The sequence below is a fragment of the Orbicella franksi genome, chromosome 7 (assembly GCF_964199315.1).
Source record: "Orbicella franksi chromosome 7, jaOrbFran1.1, whole genome shotgun sequence".
NCBI classification, from domain to species: Eukaryota; Metazoa; Cnidaria; class Anthozoa; order Scleractinia; family Merulinidae; genus Orbicella; species Orbicella franksi.
In genome coordinates, this window is record NC_138151.1 from 14,394,498 (window position 1) to 14,408,098 (window position 13,601).

The 13,601-nt window shown below is 39.0% G+C and overlaps 1 protein-coding gene across 7 annotated transcripts; it reads left to right on the forward strand.

Annotated features, from left to right (window-relative positions):
* Positions 1-453: 453 nt before the first annotated feature.
* Positions 454-13,034, forward strand: LOC145492092 (uncharacterized). 7 transcript variants are annotated; one of them, XR_014049929.1, is made up of 7 exons: positions 1,160-1,478; positions 1,555-1,591; positions 2,071-2,101; positions 3,072-3,104; positions 5,991-6,016; positions 6,586-6,618; positions 7,606-8,745. XR_014049929.1 is itself a non-coding variant. In XM_081471425.1 (5 exons), exons 1-3 carry the CDS (start codon positions 1,236-1,238, stop codon positions 2,091-2,093), a joined length of 303 nt encoding a protein of 100 aa, XP_081327551.1. In that variant the 5' UTR covers positions 1,161-1,235; the 3' UTR covers positions 2,094-2,101; positions 3,072-3,104; positions 4,058-4,413. The 7 variants fall into 7 exon arrangements, 3 of the variants coding, with proteins under 3 accessions (XP_081327553.1, XP_081327552.1, XP_081327551.1); XR_014049927.1 differs by lacking the exons at positions 1,160-1,478; positions 5,991-6,016; positions 6,586-6,618; positions 7,606-8,745 and adding exons at positions 454-959; positions 1,109-1,153; positions 4,058-4,413; XM_081471425.1 differs by lacking the exons at positions 5,991-6,016; positions 6,586-6,618; positions 7,606-8,745 and adding an exon at positions 4,058-4,413 and having other exon boundaries at positions 1,161-1,478.
* Positions 13,035-13,601: the final 567 nt, after the last annotated feature.

Genomic DNA, 13,601 nt, shown 5'->3' on the forward strand with positions numbered 1-13,601 from the left:
GTTGAGCGTCTGAAACAAAAGCAGATTAACATCTACTGAAAGAAAATAAAAGACGACGCTGGTTTCTTTCGCGATGAAATTAAACGCTGAACAAAGCAATATACCCCAAGGCCATTTTGCAGAGTGCGGTTTCAACTCTCATATACACAATGGCCAAAAAAGGAATGATTCTTGCTTCAATTGTGATTCTATGATGTTCAGATAACAGAATTCACGATGTAAAGATAACAGATCTCGTGCACAAAGAGGCATCAAAGACATTAAGAGATACATTTCTCGCCACCTTGGCGCTTGCAGAATGACAGATTGTCATTTAAGCTGTGGGGTGCGTCCTCATTAGCACTTCTTAAACTGCATCACAAGCACATATTTTGGCCATGAATCATCTCGAAAGTGCTTCGCTAGCGCGTTTTCTAGTAAACCTCGAAAGTGCTTTGTTAGCGCGTTTTCAGGGAAAACGAAAAAACAATCAAGAACGACTTCTTTATGTCAATAGCCGTCAAAACAAAGAGATGATATCATCGTGGGAGAAAGAATTTGCACCCAAATCAGGAGATCGTTCGCCAAACCTAACTGAAGGTCACATTGATTGACTAGTTCAATGAAAGACGTCATACTTTGAGCAAGAAGAGAAAGGCAATCCCACTTATTTGTATTGATACCTTGCACAACACGAAGGAGACAAATGAACCTCGACAAACGAAGTGAGCAAGAACGTTGCGCGTCGACCAAAGACGCGTTCTCCTGTTCTTTCAATACAAGCACCAACAGTCATGGTTTATTAGAATGTTCATCCACATCGCTTCGAACATTTGATAAGACGGGAAAGTCCCTCCTCTGATTGCCTTGCAACTAAACTGCGCTTTTTCTCGCCTTCTTATGGATATGAAGGCGTGGCGTGCGCACCTTTGTGACACAAACAAGAGGCACACATTTTGTCAGCGGAGAAACCAAGAGAAGTAAGAGAAGTACTGAACTTTTTTCTAGTGTAATTTACGCCCAACTTTTCCCCAAAACGAATAAGCACGCATGTGTACTGGTTATCTTATGTAAAATTTTCTGAAGGAAATACAAACTCGCGCGTTTCTCATGTTTGTTTTCCATTTAGTCCTCAGAGAGTTGAGTGCGGCGATGTAAAGTTTCGATCTACAAGGTAAGAGAAATGGTCGGCATTAAAAAAAAAATTCAACGCATATAAGTGCTAGTCAGGTGATTTTAACCTGCCAATCATTCGAATGTCGACTTCCCTCCAGTGGGCGCGCGACACCTATAAAACCCTGTTTTCCGCACAAAAACTCTTAGGTCTAGCTCGAGCTAGAAAACCCATTAGTTTCTTTCTGTCTACTATCCATTTTGAGAGAGAATTAATATGCCTGGTAAATCTAAATCAACTGGAAACACCACCACAGATTCCGGCTACAATAACAGCAGCTCACAGACAAAACCGAACACGCAAAGCTCTTCAAGTAGTCGGGAATGTAAGCGCCTTTTTGACACTTTCCCGTTTTTTCGTTTTTAAAACATCTAACGAGCTTTTCTTCTTTGCTATTTCAGCGTATGACTCGAGCTGTACTATTCTATGACGAAGAAGGTAAGCAAGTGTCCATATCTTTACAATGTGATTATCCGTATGTAGCTCACAACTCTTTCAATGTTGCGGGGTTGCGCGCCATTTTTTGAGGGGACGTGATTCGCCAGTCAACCCTTTTTTTTTAAATCTGCTTGTCAAAGTCATCCAAACCGCGCATGGTCGTGTCAGTATATCTGGCGTCACCTTAGTAAGCATCATTACAGTCGAGTGTGAGTTTCCTCCGACTGGGCGCGTTACAATTTATCTCGCCGAAATGCAACCAAACCCGACGCCAGAAAAGCCGCCAGAAAAGCCGCCAGAGAAGCCGCCAGAAAAGCCGGCACAATCTCAACTAAAGCCTAACGTCACTCCCGATCCAGGTTACAAACCGCCTGCTAACCAACAGTAACAGTGTAAGTTCATTTTTGCGCGCACCTGTGGGTAAGATCGTCTTTCTCTCTTCCCGTTTGAACCATCTTACAAGCGTTTATTTCTTCCAGATCGTGTTCTGAAGAAGACGTAAAGACGAAAGTAAGAAGTTTTGTTATTTTTCTACTTATTAAACGATGTGGTTTAGAATTGATCTGGTCGCTCAATTCAAAATGGCGGACCAAGTGCTTCTTCCTTCAAGATGCATCGAATTGAGTTAGCACGATTATTTGTTATTACAAAAATTGGTTCAAGATTCATATACTGTATCTATTGAAGATTTGCTACTTTCGAACTACTATTTAAGATCTGGTTTTGAAAAACTGTTTTGTATAAATGTAAGCTTATGCCTGAGTATAAAGCTTTGCTCAATTGTTCGAGCAACATGGCGGCGGATTCACTCGCTGTCTTTCCAGCAGTCGTTACTTGATTTCGAACCAATTTTGCTGACGATAAAAAACATGGCATAGTATAGAACGGAAAACTAGTATTTGAAATGAAAAATGTCCCGCCTAAACCACGTAGCAGCGTGATATAATTTAAGGTTATATTTAGAAAGAAAATCTTCGGTACACTCCAAGGTCGGTTCAATGGTCAGCAAAAATCAACTTTTTCTCGGTGTTCAATCAAACAAAAAAAAATTGAATACAAAAACTCCGCTCCCGATACGCGCCACGTATGTTTTGAAAGTGCGGTTCTGAAATAAATTGTGCTTGCCATACGTTTTTATGACAAATACGAATCTTTGGGGTTACGAATAGGACTGAGTGAACGAGCAAGCGTCTTAGAATCAGTAACCTTCTAGAATGCCTGGAAAATCTAGAGCAACAGCTAATTTACCTCTTGATGCTGGTTACCAGTGCGTTAGACGTGTTCAGCAAGTAGTGGAGGGATGTCAGGGATCTCTTTGCCAAGTTGCAACTCGCGCAAATCGACAAAGGCGTAGAAATCCGCGTGGAGGTGTTCCACTCCTGCCAAGAAACCTTCGATGTAGTGTATCTATAATGCGTGTCGTTTCAATTCGTTTTCCCTTTTCTGGCACATCTAACACGGTTTTTCTTCTCTATTTCAGCATGGTTCGCATCCTGTACAATACTTTAAGAAGGTGAGTTGTTGTAGTCAGCTTGTTTCAAAAGCGAAAGTCAATCTTTGCTAGTGTTCCGCCACCCAAACCTTAGACACAAGAGAGCGCTGCGCTTCACAATTATACGATTCACTTAATTTCGAATTGTTAGCGCAAAAAAATCATTTCATTAGTGCATTTAATCTCAGTTGTGTCGATTCGATTTAGTTATTTCAAAGGCTGCAGGTTTCCTTCTTCGACCAAGAATTGCTTACACTGCTCATTTCCAGAACGTCCCTGCAAAGCAGCTGAAAGTGATATCTGAACACAAAGTTCGCTTTATTTTCATCGAAAATCATTACTGTTTCCAAACCACTTCATAAAATCACAATTTTAGCAAAATGATATCGATTGTACACCACAAATCTTACTTCCTGATAAATGTTAAGGGATGGCGCATACTCATTTTGTCTTATTTATTCAGTCTCGAGGAGAATTCTCTCGCATGTTTAACTCAAAGACTTCGTGAAAACATCGATTTCTCAGGCATTTTACCTCCATTAATTTTTTTTTAAGTTTAAAGTAGTTGGTCTATGTTTCGAAAATTGTTGTCAGTGGATTAACACAAGGAACTTGATGAATGCACGCGGGATTTTTGACATCGATGTGGCTTTAATAGTTTCTGACCACTAAGTCCTTTGTTAGCAAATAGAAAACTTAGATCTGATTTAGTGATCTCAACGTTCAACGGAGGGAGAACATTTGCGCGCTTTCGTATGCTTTACAATGAAGTCAAACGAAGAGGAAAGAGCTAGCTCATTATGTCGATAAACACAACTTAAATAAAGTGACTTCCCACATTGCCCTCGTGTCTCTCTATACTCTAGCAAACATGGTCTTGGGAATCAGAAATGCATTTCTCGTCTCCCCTAGGTTATGTCTTTGCACTGTTAGTGTTAGGACGAGATAATTAATAAGAATATCCTGTTTTTCAGAAACATGACACAAGAAAGAGAGTAAATGAAGCCTAGCGCACAAGGACCGATGTGTTATCTTTTCTGTTCTGTTTTCTTCAAGTTTACTTGTGACAGTTTGCACTCCTGTTTTGAAAAACTTTAAAGACTCTTGTACTTTGTTGGAACATTACTTTGTATCAGTAGGAAAAGCTATAAATTCGTTATAGGTTTCATGAGATTATAATCACGTCTGTTTAAGTGCATGCATCATTTTTAAGTTAAATTGCTTGCGTACAAGAAAAGCATCATTTATTCTTTCATTTCTGGTGTGAACTGTGAAACGCATGATTTTTGTAGACAGAGCCATCATGAAATAAATATTGTGAAGAAAGTGACATCAGTTCTGTTTTATTTACGGCTTACACGTGGTGTTTCTTAGCTTATAGATGAATGTGAAACATTGATATTCCAAGCATGAAAACAGACCACTTGAGAAATGAATTCAACTTAGCTTCGCACAAGAAATTTTCAATAGGGTAATTGAACTAATGTCGAGCATAAACTCCTGTTAAAAAGCTTCCACACTGTGCAAATCTTAGTATTCGTTAAGAATCTAATGAAACTAACACAAATTTAGTGGTATTTTGTTGGAAAATTTCACTACAAGTATGATTAAACAGAAAACGCGCTTTTCTAAGGTCTAAAATATGCGGAGTAACCATATTTTTGTCAAGTAAAGCACCTGGGGTGCCACATAAATGAAAATTATGTATTTCAGAACAAAAATAGACAAAAATAGAAAGCGCGCTTTGTCAGCGTTTTCCAATATGCAATGCAAGCACATTTATTTTGGTCAACCAACATTCCGCCACGTCTATGGAAACCCAATACACACCCCATTCAAAGAAAGGGCTTAAGATTGATTGGCAGATTGATCGATCGATTGACAGCGATGAAAATAGATGTGGAAGAACTGAGATAAACTGGCTTTCTATTGCGCGCAAAGGTTACAATAAGATTAATTCACTTTGTCTGGATATAACTGGCGCGGGCAGGAATCCGAAACAACTGAAATAAATTTGCTTAGTCCTATTTGCGCACCGCAAACGAGATAAAAATGAAGCCAGCATCGTTGCGCATCAACAAACATCTCCAAAATTCACATTCTTATCTAATTAACAAGTAACAACAGTCATTGTGCGCCTCGTGAACTGAAATGTTCCTCAAAATCGTTCGGAGGAGTAAGTTCCTTAACTGTCTGAATCGCAACCAAACTAGGCTATTTCCCGCCCACAAGGAACAAAGATGCCATGATATGTTAAAATTTTGTGACCCGCACATCTTTGAAGCGTTATGAACCACGGTGCGACCGCGTTCGGGGAGGGGGGGGGGGGGGGACAACTCGATAAAATTTCATTCAGCCGTAATTTTACGCGCAACTTTTCCCTGAAAGAGATAAATGACGCGTGTTCCTTTGGCAAGCGATTATTTCCTTTTTCGCTGTTTTAGCGAATAAAGGCTCGTGCTCCATTTTGCTACGAAGGTAGAGGGCTAGTGAATTTTCTTTGCGTTTGACGGAAATACATTCTGTTGTTCAAAGCACATGCTGCTCAACGCAATCTTGCTGTCAACCAATCGAATGCGGAGCCCACATTAATATATGCAATAAAAAAAGTGAATCATTTGCCAAAATCGCCATTTTAATTTTAAATTTGACGCCTTCTTCGGCAAGATAAAGTTAAAATAGTACGGTAACGGTATCGCAGCATTGTAAAACGCCTTTACCATGCCTGGAAAATCAGGATCTAGCGGGAATTCGGGAACTGATGCTGGATATCCTAGAGACAATCCAAGCAGTGAATCTAGGAAAGGCAATGGAGGGGGAAGCTGGTTTTGTGAGTGAAATTTAATAATGACAAGTGCTCCTCTCACTCGTGAACTATCTGACTTGCTTTTCTCCATTCTATTTCAGCATGCATAATATTGTGATGAAAGAAGGTAAGTAGCTATGTTTCGCTTCAGAGCAACCGTCGTTACTATTTAGACCATCGTTGGTACAAACTGTGGAACTGCGCGTCAACTTAAGATCAGGCTGCGTTTGAATTAAGTTAAATTTTGATGATAGCCAGACCTGAACTCAGCCGAAGAGTCTTTACATGGATCAGTTCGAGGTCTCAATCAAAAGTGTGTTGAATGCAAACCGTATACTCCAGAAAAGCGCGAGATCATGCGAAAAACGTTGTATTTCAGTTGATAATTCCTCGTGGCGCAAACATAGAGCGTGAAGGTTGCTTCGCGAATCGTCAAAAACGCCTTCAGGGAAATCAAGAACGACAGCTAATTCGCCTATTGGTGCTGGTTATCAGTGTATTAGACGTGTTCAACAAGATGCTAGAGATCTCTCTACCAAACTACAACTCGCGTAAATCGACAAAGGCGAAGAAATTCGCGTGGAGTTGTTCCACTCCCGCTAACAAACCTTCGATGTCGAGTATCGATAAAGCATGTCGTTTAATTCGTTTTCCCTTTTCTGGCACATCTAACACGCTTTTTCTTCTCCATTTCAGCGTGGTTCGCATCCCGTACAACACTTTAAGAAGGTGAGTTGTTATATTCAGCTTGCTCCAAAAGCGAAAGTTATTCTTTGCTAGTGTTTTGCCACCCAAACCGTAGATACAAGATGGCGCTGCCGTCCTTCCGATTCACCTAATTTCGAATTGTTGGCGAAACAAATCACTTCGCTAGTGCATTTAATCTCAAATATGTCCATTTTGCATTCAAGTATAATATCAGAGATGTAGAATCTGTCATTATTTATTTTATAGGCTGAAGGTTTCTTTCGTCGACCAAGAATTGCTTACACAGCACATTTCCAGAGCGTCACTATAAAACAGCTGAAAACGATATCTGAACACAAAGTTCGCTTTATTTTCATCGTAAATGATTTACTGTTTCCAAGCTACTTCCTAAAATCACAACTTTAGCAAAATAATATGGATTATCCACCGCAAATCTTATACTTCCTGATAAATGTTGCAAGGTGGCGCAGTGATTCCCATATTCATTTTGTGTTATTTGTTCAATCTCCAATGGAATTCTACTGCACGTTTTACGTTCAGATTTCGTGAAAATGTCTATTTCCTAAGGTAATTTACCTCCCTGAATTTTTTAAGTTGAAAGTAGTTGGTCTATGTTTCGAAAATAGTTGGATTAACACAAGGAACTTGATCAATACACACGAGATTTAACATCTATGTGGCTTTAATAGTTTCTGACCTCTAAGTCCTTTGTTAGCAAATAGAAAACTTGAACCTGATTTACTGAGTGATCTTAATGTTCAACAGATGTGGAACATTTGCACGGGTTCCTATACTTTGCAATTCAGTCAAACGACGAGGAAAGAATTAGCTCATAATGTTGCTCAATGCAGCTTTAATAACTAACTGCCCACATTGCCTTCATGACTTCATACTCTAGCAATCATGGAGTTGGGAATCAGAGGTGCATTTCTGTTCTCCCCTAGGTTATGTTTTTGCACTATTAGAGTTAAGAGTAACAAAAATTAATAACAATAACCTGTTTTTCAGACACTGGACACAAGAAAGAAAGAGTTGATGAAGCCCTTGAACATAGGACCGAATGTATTATCTCTTATCTCTGACGTGGAAGGGGTTTACTTTTAACAGTTTGCGAGCCCGAGACTTTTGTTGCCTGAGACATTTGTAGTTTAGTAGAACATTAACTTTGTGCGATTTCATGATATTATAATCTCGTGTGTTTAAGTGTATGTTTCACTTCTAGGTTAAGTTGCTTGCATAATTTTGGGCATTATGCCATAGTCTGAGAATCGAGCATAATGCTGGCATAATGGGTATTTTTTCAGCATGAAGAGAGTAATAATAATATATAAAATTAATATTTTCATAACTGTAATGAGACACTTTCACTTTCTAGTACTTTTAGCAAGGATTTAACATATTCAAAAGCTTGGTTGCTACTTTCAAGGCATTGAAGTGATCAGAGAGTATCCTAACGATGGAGGGTTCCATTGAAAGAAGACATTTCAAGTGCTTTTGAGCATTATTTGTTATTTATTGTTTGTAAAGTTGTAGCTGCTGCAATAAAATGTTGTGTTTCTGACTTATGCAGGTTTCTGACTTATGTGTTTATGACTTATTCTTCACTTTCATCTTTTTGTCCTCAGGGATGGAAAAGGGCGTCAAACATAACCAAGATCAGTCGACCATAATGCTTCTTCTCGAGCATAATTTTAGGCATAGTGCTGTTGTTTTGAGGGTGAGGCTCAAAAGCATACTGCCCAAATTTTTGAGCATAATGTATCTAACCCTATTGCGCACAAGAAAAGCACCATTGAAGACTCTCACTTCTGGTATTAACTGTGAAACTCATGATTTTATAGGACACAGAGCTATCACGAAATACACAATTTGAAAAAAGTAACTTCAGTTCTGTTTTAATTGCGGCTTAGGCGCTGTGTTTCTTAGCTTATAGATGAGGGTAAAGCATTGATATTCCAAGCACAAGTGAACAGACCAATTTAACAGTGAATTCAAATTAGCTTCGCACACGAGATTTTCAACGAGGCAATTGAATTAATATCAAGCACAAACTCCTGTTAAATAGCTTCCACACTGTGCAAGTCTTGGTATTCGTTATGAGCTAGTGAAACTAACACAAAGTTAGTGGAATTCTGTAGGAAAATTTCACTACAAAGCGCGCTTTTCTAAGGTCTAAACTATGCGGAGTAAGCATATTTTTGTCAAGCAAAGCATTTGGAGTGCCACATAAATGGAAATTATGTAATTCAGAACAAAGATATACAAAAATAGAAAGCACGCTTTGCCAGCGTTTTCTAATATGCAATGTAAGCACATTTATTTTGGTCAGCCAACATCCCGCCATCTCTATGGAAACCCAATGCACAACCCATTCAAAGAAAGCGGTTAAGATTAATTTCCCGCCCTCGAGTAACAAAGATGCCATGATATGTTAAAATTTTGTGACCCGCACGTCTTTCAAGAGTTATGGTCCACGGTGCGACCCGGGTTTGCGGGGGGGGGGGGGGGGGGGGGTAAAACAACTCGATAAAATTTCTTTCTGCCGTAATTTTACGCGCAACTTTTCCCTGAAACAGACAAATGACGCGTGTTCCTTTGGCTGGCGATCATATCCTCTTTGCTGTTTCAGCGAATTAGGGCTCGTGCTACATTTTGCTGTGAAGATAGAGGGTTAGCAAATTTTCTTTGCGTTGGACAAAAATAGATTCTGTTGTTCAAAACACATGCTGCTCAACCTAAGCATGCTGTCAATCAATCGACTGCGGAACTCAGAGAATAGAGCCCCTCATGAATATATGCAACATACCCATAAAAAAGGAATCATTTGCGTACATCGCCATTTTAGCGTTGACGCCTGCTTCGACAAGATAAAGCTAAAATAGTACGGTAACGGTATCGCAACGTTATAAAACGCATTTACCATGCCTGGAAAATCATGTTGTACCGGGAATTCGACAGATGATTGTGGATGTAGTGGAAGCAGTTCAAGCAGTCAAGATAATAGCTGGTGTTGTGAGTGAGGAGCTACGTCACCGTTTGCTCATCTTGATCAAATTTTTCAAGTTCGTCGTTTGTAATCCGCGTCAATCTTCTAGCTCTGTCCTTAACTATCCTTGTTCCTTTATGGTTTATTATAATTTGTTTGCTGTTTTTCTGTCTTAGTAAACTATTATTTTCAGGTTTCCTTCATTTTAAAAGTAACTTTTGTCCATGGCCAAAGTAACTCAAAATGCCGCGACTGAGCTCCTTTCATAATTCCATGTGCTTCTCTCACTTGTGAACTACCTGACTGGTTTTCTTCCATTTTATTTCAGCATCGTGCATAATATTAAGACGAGAAAAGGTAAGTAGCTGTGTTTCGCTTCTGAGCAATCGTTGATGATATTGAAAGTCTCAAGCGTCACCTTTGGATTAGGCTGTACTCGATTATGCTAAATTTTGGTGATAACTAGACCGGAACTCAGCCGGAGCGTCTTTAGATAGATCAGTTCTGAGGGGTTGACCAAACTGTTGCTGAATACAAACCGTGTGCGCCGCGCACACCAGAAAAGCGCGGGATCAGGCGAAATACGTTGCACTTCAGTTGATAATTTCTCGTGGCGCAAACATAGAGCGCAAAAGTTTCTTTGTGGATCGTCGATAATGCCCAAAGGGAAATCAAGAGCGAGCGCTAACAGCAGTCGCGACGCTGCTTATCCAAAGAAGAAGGCAAAGAAAATCAAGAAGAAATCTAGTCAGAAGAAAACTTCCAACAGTCGACGCAAAACTAAAATGGCGACGCAAACGGGTGTTTCGTGACGACGGGCTTTAAGTAACGTATATTGTTAGTCATTTAAATGTTTTTCTTTGTAATTCTGCGACCTAACGTGTATTTTTATAACTCTATTTCAGCGTGGAGCGATTCCATTACCATGACCTAACAAGGTGAGTTGTATCTTTTTTACTTTTTTCTTGAGTGAAAGTGATTTCCGTTATCAAGTTACCACCCACGTCTTGTAAGACGGTGTGGAGTGTGATACGATGATGCAATTTTGTAAAAGTTAGAAATTGCTGGCGAAACAAATCATTTTAACGGAAAATCAATTGCAAGATGCATCCATTTTACTTATTAAACGGTGTGGTTTAGAATTGAACTGGTCGCTCAATTCAAAATGGCGGACCATGTGCTTCTTCCTTCAAGATGCATCAAACTGAGTTAGTACGATTATTTGTTATTACAAAACTTGGTTCAAAATTCGTGTACTGTATCTATTGAAGATTTGCTGCTTTCTAACAACTATTTAAGATCTGGTTTTGAAAAACTGTTTTGTATAAATGTAAGCTCATGTATGAGTATAAAACTTTGCACAATTGCTCGAGCAACATGGCGGCGGATTCACTCGTTGTCTTTCCAGCAGTCGTTACTTGATTTGGAACCAATTTTCTTACTGAAGATTCACGCGGCATAGACTGAAAATGATGATGCAAAACGTGGCATAGTGTAGAACGGAAAACTCGTATTTTTATTCCGCCTAAACCGCGTCGCGGCGTGATATAATTTAAGGTTACATTTAGAAAGAAAATCTTCGGTACACTCCAAGGTCGATTCAATGGTCAGCAAAAATCAGCTTTTTCTCGGTGTCCAATCAAGCAAAAAGCTGAGTACAAAAACTCCACTTCCAAAACGCGCCACGTATGCTTTGAAAGTGCGGTTCTGTAATAATTTGTGCTTGCCTTAACTTTCTGTGACAAATACGAATCCCTTGGGTTACGAATAGGACTGCGTAAACGAGCAAGCGTCTTAGAATCGGTAACCTTCTAGAATGCCTGAAAAATCTAGAGCAACAGCTAATTTACCTCTTGATGCTGGTTCTCAGTGCGTTAGACGTGTTCAGCAAGTTGTGGAGGAATGTCAGAGATCTCTTTGCCAAATTGCAACTCGCGCAAATCGACACAGGCGTAGAAATCCGCGAGGAGTTGTTCCACTCCTGCCAAGAAACCTTCGATGTAAAGTATCTATAATGCGTGTTGTTTTTACCTCGTTTTCCCTTTTCTGACACATCTAACATGCTTTTTCTTCCCTATTTCAGCATGGTTCGCATCCTGTACAATACTTTAAGAAGGTGTGTTGTTACATTCAGCTTGTTTCAAAAGCGAAAGTCATTCTTTGCTAGTGTTTTGCCACCCAAACATTAGATACAAGATAGCGCTGCGCTTCGCAAATATACGATTCACTTACTTTCGAATTGTTAGCGAAACAAATCATTTCACTAGTACATTTAATCTCAGTTGTGTCGATTTTGGATTCAAGTATAATATCAGAGATGTAGAATCTGTCATCAGTTATTTCAAAGGCTGAAAGTGTCCTTCTTCGACCAGGAATTGCTTGCACAGCACATTTCCAGAGCGTCACTACAAAACAGCTGAAAGTGATATCTGAACACAAAGTTCACTTTATTTTCATCGAAAATGATTTACTGTTTCCAAACCACTTCATAAAATCACAACTTTAGCAAAATAATATGGATTGTCCACCGCAAATCTTACTTCCTGATAAATGTTACAAGATGGTGCAGTGATTCCCATATTCATTTTGTCTTATTTGTTCAATCTCCGATTGAATTCTACTGCACGGTTTACGTTCAGATTTCGTGAAAATGTCCATTCCTAAGTCAATTTCCATCCATTGCTTTTTTAAGTTGAAAGTAGTTGGTCTATGTTTTGAAAATAGTTGTCAGTGGATTAACACAAGGAACTTGATCAATGCACGCGGGATTTTTAACATCTATGTGGCTTTAATAGTTTCTGACCACTATGTCCTTTGTTAGCAAATAGAAAACTTGGATCTGATTTAGTGATCTTAACGTTCAACAGATGAAGAACATTTGCGCGCTTTCGTATACTTTACAATTAAATCAAACGAAGAGGAAAGAACTTACTCATAATTCGATAAACACAGCTTAAATAAAGTGACTGACCACATTGCCCTCGTGTCTCTATACTCTAGCAAACATGGTCTTAGTTGGGAATCAGAAATGCATTTCCCTTCTCCCCTAGGTTATGTTTTTGCACTGTTAGTGTTAGGAGGAGATAATTAATAAGAATATCCTATTTTTCAGAAACCTGACACAAGAAAGAGAGTATATGAAGCCTTGGGCACAAGGACCAGATGTGTTATCTCTTCTGTCCTGTTTTCTTCAAGTTTACTTGTGACAGTTTGCAAGCCTGTTTTGAAAAACTTTAGACTTTTGTAGTTGGAACATTACTTTGTGTCAAGAGAAAGCTATTGCATGATATTATAATCACGTGTGTTTAAGTGCATGTATCATTTTTAAGTTAAATTCAGTGCTTGTATACAAGAAAAGCACCATTTATTCTATCATTTCTGGCGTGAACTGTGAAACGCATGATTTTTGTAGAACATAGAGCTATCATGAGATAAACATTGTGAAGGAAGTAACTTCAGTTCTGTTTCATTTACGTCTGACACGTGGTGTTTCTTAGCTTTTAGATGCGTGCAAAACATTGATATTCCAAGCATGAAAACAGACTACTTTATGAGTGAATTCAACATAGCTCCGCACAAGAAATTTTCAACAAGGCAATTAAACTGATATTGAGCAAAACCTCCTGTTAAATAACTTCCACACTGTGCAAGTCTTGGTATTCGTTATGAATCTAATGAAACTAACGCAAATTTAGTGGTATTCTGTTGGAAAATTTTCACTACAAGTTTGATTAAACACAAAACGCGCTTTTCTAAGGTCTGAAATATGCGGAGTAAGCATATTTTTGTCAAGAAAAGCATTTGGAGTGCCACATAAATGGAAATTATGTATTTCAGAACAAAGATATATAAAAATAGAAAGCACGCTTTGCCAGCGTTTTCTAATATGCAATGTAAGCACATTTATTTTGGTCAGCCAACATCCCGCCATCTCTATGGAAACCCAATACACAACCCATTCAAACAAAGCGCTTAAGATTGATTTCCCATCCTCGAGTAACAAACATGCCATGATGTG